At 41.0% G+C, this 7,500-nt stretch overlaps 1 protein-coding gene and 1 pseudogene across 3 annotated transcripts in view; both read right to left on the bottom strand.

The window, feature by feature from the left end:
• Positions 1-7,500, bottom strand: part of LOC137994522 (extracellular calcium-sensing receptor-like) — a 44,214-nt pseudogene that overhangs the window by 31,908 nt on the left and 4,806 nt on the right.
• Positions 1-7,500, bottom strand: part of LOC137996887 (extracellular calcium-sensing receptor-like) — a 10,184-nt gene that overhangs the window by 1,765 nt on the left and 919 nt on the right. The window contains exons 1-2 of one of the 3 annotated variants that reach the window (XM_068842521.1): positions 6,774-7,500; positions 1-5,688 (exon numbers count right to left, since the gene is read on the bottom strand). The exon at positions 1-5,688 is cut by the window's left edge and continues 1,765 nt beyond it; the exon at positions 6,774-7,500 is cut by the window's right edge and continues 717 nt beyond it. In XM_068842521.1, coding sequence (XP_068698622.1) covers positions 2,865-5,594 — 2,730 coding nt within the window. In that variant the 5' untranslated portion in view covers positions 5,595-5,688; positions 6,774-7,500 and the 3' untranslated portion in view covers positions 1-2,864. Of the gene's footprint in view, positions 5,957-6,773 lie in introns of all 3 variants that reach the window. The other 2 variants (XM_068842519.1, XM_068842520.1) reach the window with 2 other exon arrangements.

Below are 7,500 nucleotides of genomic sequence, written 5' to 3' on the forward strand. Positions count from 1 at the left end.
GATCACGAGAAAAATATTGATATAATACATAATTTAGAACCTACATTAATATTAACGTTTCTGAGTTCAGTAAAAATGTAGAGTTTTTCAAAGTTATCGGCCAACGTATTCCCTAGGTAAGTTCAAAAATACACTGGAAATGAAAGTTCAGCAAAGAAGAAGTAGCGCCAATCGCCATGAAGTATTTTCCCAAATCCAAGAGAAGGACACCTATGGTTCATCGGTGATGATATTTAGGGAGCAGCCAAAAGCCGGAAAGGAACACATAAGTTGGGATCGAAGCCACTTTATTTTGTTTTACGAAATAGTTGTGACAATTCATAGTGGTACTGAGACCCGAGTGTTGCACTGCGAGAGGATTGCGACAAATGTTCTAGTAAGACCACATGAAAATCCATCCGGAACATTTTAACCGGGAATCTTTTACACAGAGGGAGGAAAAAGGAAATAATTTTCTATTTACCACCCAACTCAAATTCCCAACAACTTTGATTGAATTATTTTGGGAAGCGCCCCCAAAATTTGGGAGATTATCAGCATAGCCGCAGTTTCTCATTGACTTTTAACTTCTCTCGTTCTCCTAAGGAAGAGTTTATTAAATACACACAAATATTGATCCTGAAAGCCGACAAGTCACGGAAAAATATCGAGGAATCGAACTTTGCTCACCAAACACCAATTTCAAAGAAGATCATATGAAAACGATAATAAACACAACCGAAATAAATGACATATTCCATGGTCTAGTAATGGTTGTCTTGGAAATAAAATATCATCCTATCTGTTAATAAAAGACAAAAGTAATCAAACACAATTTTACTGTCAGTTTGCGGAATATTCATTAGATTATTCAATTATCAATAGGAAAATTTAGATTTGCGTTTCTCGACAAACGGCAATAAAAATCTTAAAAAGGTTTTTAACTGACAAAATTTTCTATTTCGAGAACATGTTAGCTGTGGCTGATGGAAACATAAAGATGTCAGCTTACACTAATAAAAAAAGCTACAAAAGTCGGACCAGATCAACTCGGATCAAACGAAAAACGCCGATTTCACAAACGTTAGCTTAAAGACTAGGGCTAGGGTGATTTCTCGAGGCGGTCGATAGGCGGTTAGGGATCCGTTAGTTCAGTTGTTTGTGCATCTGGCTGTCATGCGGGAACTCGCGAGTTCGACTCCGACCAAAGTCCCTCACAAAAACTATTGTAAGGTAGCCCGAGGGGAACCAACTAATAACTTCACTTCACTTCAGTTGACCGGTCTGACTTTTGAACCTGCCTATTAAAAAATTGATTCATTTTAGGCAAAACGAAAATTTCTGTTAGGTGACCGTTTTCTGTTTGCCGTACACGTCGATCGCAGTGTCACTAACTGAAGCTCCGTTTTTGACCACAGTACTATTAGAACGTTTTAAGATCTACGACGTCCCGTCAAAATGTAATTTGCACAACGCTTAGTCTTTCGCGATTATTCCGTCCCTTTTACGTCGTACAACATAAACGAAGTATTCCAAAAATAAATTGAGCACGAGTGATTTCAGGGTAAAAATACAGAAGAAAAAGTACCCATTTGAATGCTCTCGTTGTCGTCAAAACCTCAAATTTTTGGGAGGTGAAGAAGAATAACGGAAATTCTTTTGTCGGTATAATGGCATAATCCCATTTTGTTGGGCGGAACAACGACTTCCTTTGGAAAGGAATAATTGACGTTTTGTCGATTTTGGAACAATGGAATAACAAAATTTTCGAGAAGTCATACCGGAATAATTAACACCCATTATTCCTCTTCACCCCGCGAAAATTTGGTGATATCTAACACCAATGTGTGTTAAAATTCGTGCGGCACAACTATTTGTCCTCTTCCGGCAAATCATATTAGTTTTTGGGATGTTTTCATCGACGTCGCCGTTGTAGATCTTAAAGTCCATCGATCCCTACGATTAATGACAGAGGCCATGGTTCTTTTCGTTTCAAACAAGAACATAGTGTGATGCCTTCCCTGGTTCACTGACTTAATAAAAATTAAGGGCAAACAACAATCACAAGTCAAAAGTTACGTTTTACCGTGTTCTTTCCTATCAAGCCCTCTGTCAAAAAGCTATCCGCATGAAAATTCAGTGTCCTATAAGAAAATGTCTTGTTGAAAGAGAGCCATAACCAGACTTTCGTTTGAAAAGAGCTGGGAAGAACTATCAATGTTCAGAATTTAAAGATTATTGAAGACAACGCGGAACAGACACTGCACGTTTTAACCTCAAGGGCGAGACTATTCAGGGTTCTGGTACTTCCCGTGACGAGCAAACCTTGATTACGAATTAAATTTAAGGAAAATCCCTCCAAGAAAGCGCTTCCCAAGTCGTTATGACCTTAAGCTACAAGGAAAACCACAAAAACGATTGCAATTTAACGAAAGGCATCATAAGCACTCGCAATATGGTCACCACTGTTGTGAACGATACTTCAACAGCAGCCAAATAAAAGCCTGAAAAACCAAGCCTTGCACGGCACTTGTATCCGGAGAGGTCATAGGTTCATGGCGCTACTTTCTGCTAAAGTAGCGCTCATAACAGCGATGACCATTCAAAGTGTTATCATTGTCTCCGCAGTTGAAATATACAACTTTCACGATAAGTCTTGAAGCTAATACGCTTGTGGGGTCGACTGGTTGACTGACTAATTGCCAAGTGTGGTGGAATTGTATTTGAGACTCGGGCTTCGGGATTCAGGGAACACCAAAGACTAATCAAGCCGGTGGTCGGGACGGGATTAGAAGACAGGGCATGCGCATGGAGAACCAAGCTTGTTGTGTTGCCTAGCGCCCTTATTATTTTAAAGAAAGGTTGCTATCGAGTAAATCAAACTATTATAAATAGGTTATAACCTTATTACTGCCTTGAATTTCACCAGTGTGTGGGAGTTTTGGGGATTCTTGGTACCTCGGAGTACTCACTGTGGTTGCGGATGTCCCTGATCCTTGTTGGGAATAGCTGCTTTCCGGAGGATGTGACTTTTGTCGGGATTCTCCGTCGACAGTGCTCCGACGGAAGGTGTGGTTAGAAATTTGGCTCTTCATGTAAGACATCGTATTTTTCTCAGGATGCAAGAGGATAATGTACATCTTAGGCACAAAGATGCACACAAGCAGACCAGTTGCTGAAATGATTGAAGACGAGCCAGACACTACAACAGTGTATTTCCCGCGAATCGTCAAAGCAACTGGATAGAATGTCAGCCACGATATGACCAGCACATAGAGCGCAAACGCAATGAATTTGCCTTCGTTGAAATTGTGTGGAAGTTTCCTGGATTTGAACGCAAAGTAAACGCAGACGAACGACATGGTGACCAAAATTGCAACAAGCAGATAACGGCAGAAGCTTCCCGCAAGCGTAGACGTGATCTTACATCCGAGATAGTAAGATGTTCTCACGGATTTGTCTATTTCTGGGTGCGGAGGATCTAAAAGAAACCAGATAATGAGAACAAAAACATCCAAGCCCACAATACCGACAATGATAAGAATATGTTTGTGCTTCTCGATTAAACCGGCTTTGGTGAGTGCAGATCGCGGAACGCGATGCTCAAACAGATGCACAATACGCTTTGTCTTGACCCCAAGGACAACGACAGCAATGGTATAAAAGATGTAAAACCACGCTTCTGATACTGGACAGATGATAGCGTTGGGTTCTGCCAAGTTTATCAGCGCCCACAGATAGGTCATGGCAATGCTAAAGAGAAAGAGGTAACTGAGTTCTCGATTGGAGGCTTTCACAATCGGTGTGTTGTTTTTCCATATGAACACACCACCGACAAGTACTGTAACGAGCACACCCAAGCAGGCAATGAAGGTAATAATTATCCCCACGGGGTCGTCCCAGTGAATGCGCTCCAGAGGTACTGGGAGGCATTTTGTGCGTTCCTCGTTTGAGATGTGATCCACGGGACATTCAGTGCAATTCATGGCCCCATAGACGCTCGAAACTGTGTCCTGAGAACATTTGATGCATTGCCAACAACAGTTTATCTCTTCCGTCTGTCGGTATCCCGGCTTACACGTCTCACTGCAAACCGATCGCGGGATTCTACTCGTTACTCCGTCGTTCCAAACAATGGCACTTGAGTTGAAGTTGAGCCTCTGTGCTTCCCAATTCCCTACCGTCTCTACGCGGCCTCCGGTGTCTTTATCCACTCGGTAGTTTATGATACTATAAGTAGCTAGGGAGTCGCCGTTTTCATCAAAAAAGACGTTTGACGTTTCAGTCGTGAAGTTGACTTTCTTCAAATATTCCAAAACATCTTTAGGGTCAACGTAAGGTCTCGTTCGCGGGCAATGGCTCATTGGAGGGGATTTACACTTGAAAATGGCGTCTAACGCATGTGCGATTGCGTACACAGCGTTGATAACATAGGTAGTTTTACTGTCATACAGGCTCTTATCAAAAATGTCCTCCGTGACTCTCAGGCTGTCGGAGCAACGCTTCTTTCCACCGGTGTGCGTAACATTGAAACTGCAATCATATTGGTTTTCCCAAAATACCTTCCACCAGGGGTTAGACCTGTAGAGGGATGTGCGTGACAACAGATATTGTTTATATGAAGGGACTGTAAGTTCAGTAAAAACAACCCCCAACATTCCCTTGAGGACTGGCTGAAGCTCTTTCTCGTGGATAACAGCCTCGTTATTTCCCCAGGCTTCACTAGCAATCCATATTTTTCCTTTCAGGCCCTGTCTTAAAGCTTCTCTTAGCACACTGAGGGCTGAGGTGCGATCACAATACAAGACAATCACGCCCACATTTTCCAATAGTTTAAGCTCCTTGATAATCTTTCGAATTTTGGCCGTTTTCTCGTCATTCATGGGGAAGAAATTGTCGTAAGCGATGCAGATTCTTTCGAGTTTGGAATGTTTGCGGAAGAATTCTATCCCCGATCTACCGTAGGCATCGTCAGCGGCGATGGCAGCCACGTAAGTCCAATTAAAATATCGGGCAATATCCGACATCACTTTGGATTGAAAGCGATCCGGGGGCACGGTGCGAAAAAACGATGGATATGCACTGCTACTGAGTTCGTCGCTTGTAGCGGCATAGCTGATAAGTGGTATATCCTCAACTTCTAACAAATTGGACACCAGAATCGATGATCTCGACGTTCCAGTTCCTACAACCGCGACGACCGGGGCCAGCTGACCCGAAGGCAAAATGCTGCACGTCTCGTTTAGTTGTGGACTGCTGAATGTAAATTTGTGAACATTTACGTAATCCAAAGTGGAGTTCATAGCGTGACGATTTGTGAGGTTTGTATCCGAGATATCATATCCGAGCGTAACGTTAGGCAAAAGGGTTGTGTCGTTGTTGATTTGTTCAATTGCAAAGATCATAGCTTCGGCCAAAGACATATATTTCGACCTAAATCCTCCACGTACGTGAACGGGAAACAGTCCGCCGATGACAACTTCTCCTGACTTGCTAATTCTCAGTCCTGGGACAGTGTCGCTTGTTAAGGCTACCTCTTGCCAAACAAGGCTCAAAATCATAGGCAGCCAAAGTCCGGAGTAGAATTTATCCAAACCACGAAATATCAACATCATCAGCGTTAAAAGTTGTGTTAACACCACTATCAATTTTGAAACCCCCTGGGGACAGCTCGGCTAATGTTCACCTTGGAAGATTATGGCTTGATGCCTACAAATTAATGACAGTACAGCACTGACTTACCAGAGGCTGGTTGCTATTTTGTTTAGTCTTTCTCTTACTTCCACCAACGTGAAATTGCTTGCGGAAGTTGGGCACTTTTTGTCATGCACGTACACACCAGACGTCAATCAAATCAATTAATAATGATTTGCATTGGACGCGATGTTCTTCGGAAGGTACAAACTTTTTTCAGGAGATGTCTTTCAAGGACTCCAGCGTAAATAACCTAATGGGTCGGGCTGACGGCGTCTTTTGACTGTTTAAAAAAATGATTGAATTGCGTCATGGGGCGATGATAATGTGTATTTCCTTCACAAATCTTCAAAGCATGCACGTTCATTAAAACTTCGATATCCGCTTCCAAACAGTCAAATATTTCGTAACCTATTTGAGTCAACTCTTAAGACGAATCATCGAGAAAATTTGACTGGCATGAAAAAAATATTACCATTCGCTTTTGATGAAACCTTTCCATGTCAGAAACCTTGGTAGACCGAAGAATTTCAAATCCGTGCAATATCTTGCGAAGCAGCCTCTTATATTTAGTTCGTATAGTAGAATTGTTGTTCTTCTATTAATTATTTTTGCCAATAGTTCTCTAACGAATTATGGTGAAGCTTATTATATTTTTTGAGTACACAAACGAGACCATTAGCAGATCTTAATTTTTAATTCTAATTTGAAGTGCACAAGTCACTGATAAAATCGTTTTTTTAGGTAACAGGTGAGATCATATCTATAATTGTCCTTCGGAAGAGGGAACGATCTTAAGCACTGATATGGGCGTTTATAACCCTCAAGAGATTCGATTCTTCGCCAAGAAAATAGTCCAAGTAACAACTGCTTATTGACTAAATGGATAGCTTCTCGACTCGAAATGTTTTCTGATGGAGCGTCAAAATGCCTAATATTTCTGTAAATGTTCATTCAAGCCAAAAAAAACTCTGAATGCTCGGTTATTTCTATTTGATGTAAGGGCGGAGTTATTGGCGCTATTTGAGATCGTGTCAAAATAAAATAATATAACGATGCAAAACGAACATAAAAGAATCCTACATCTCTGCGTTGGTTACCGTGTAGCAGATCAGCATCTTGTAATGCGGTCATTATTTCCGCTTCAGGATTCGATACGAGTTTTTCCTGTACTGAGGGCCAGGCTGAGCCTCGACGTTTCCTGAACGAAGCTCGAATGCGTGGTAATTAAAAAATAAAAAAGTCATAATCTATTCAGAAAATCTGCATGACAGTAGAGCCGAGGACACATATCTAAAATGAACAATAAGAGCAGGTGTGTCAAATTGAAGGTCGAGTTGCTTGATAAGTCAGAGTAAAGATTTGAAAAAAAAAAACTATTCCTTTACTCTTTTTCGTTAACAGTTTATTTGGCCATCTTTATCCAAGATTCCTCAGAACTGAATTCATCTGAATAAAATTAAGTATTCTCTTTTCGCTTCAACCATTTCATTCCCAGGAAATGTTTTGAATTGTTTTGAAGCTTAGACTGACACGCTTGATAAAACCAAATTTTCCTGTTTCACCCTCCCACCGACGCAGCATCACAGTCTCTTTTTTGAAAAATTTGTTGAAAAACCAATATACTAATATGAACTCGCTCGTGACAGGCCTTTTCTTTGGATTGCTGAAAACTGAAACGACATATTTACCTCAAACTTAAAATAATCGGTCAAGAGTCAAATACTTAAGGCATTCAAAATTAAAGGCACAGGCTCGATATTGCTTAAATTATTGAAATGTTTGTCATATTTAATATTTCACGACTGATTTTGAATCCTGTATAGC

This window comes from Montipora foliosa, chromosome 3 (genome assembly GCF_036669935.1).
Source record: "Montipora foliosa isolate CH-2021 chromosome 3, ASM3666993v2, whole genome shotgun sequence".
NCBI classification, from domain to species: Eukaryota; Metazoa; Cnidaria; class Anthozoa; order Scleractinia; family Acroporidae; genus Montipora; species Montipora foliosa.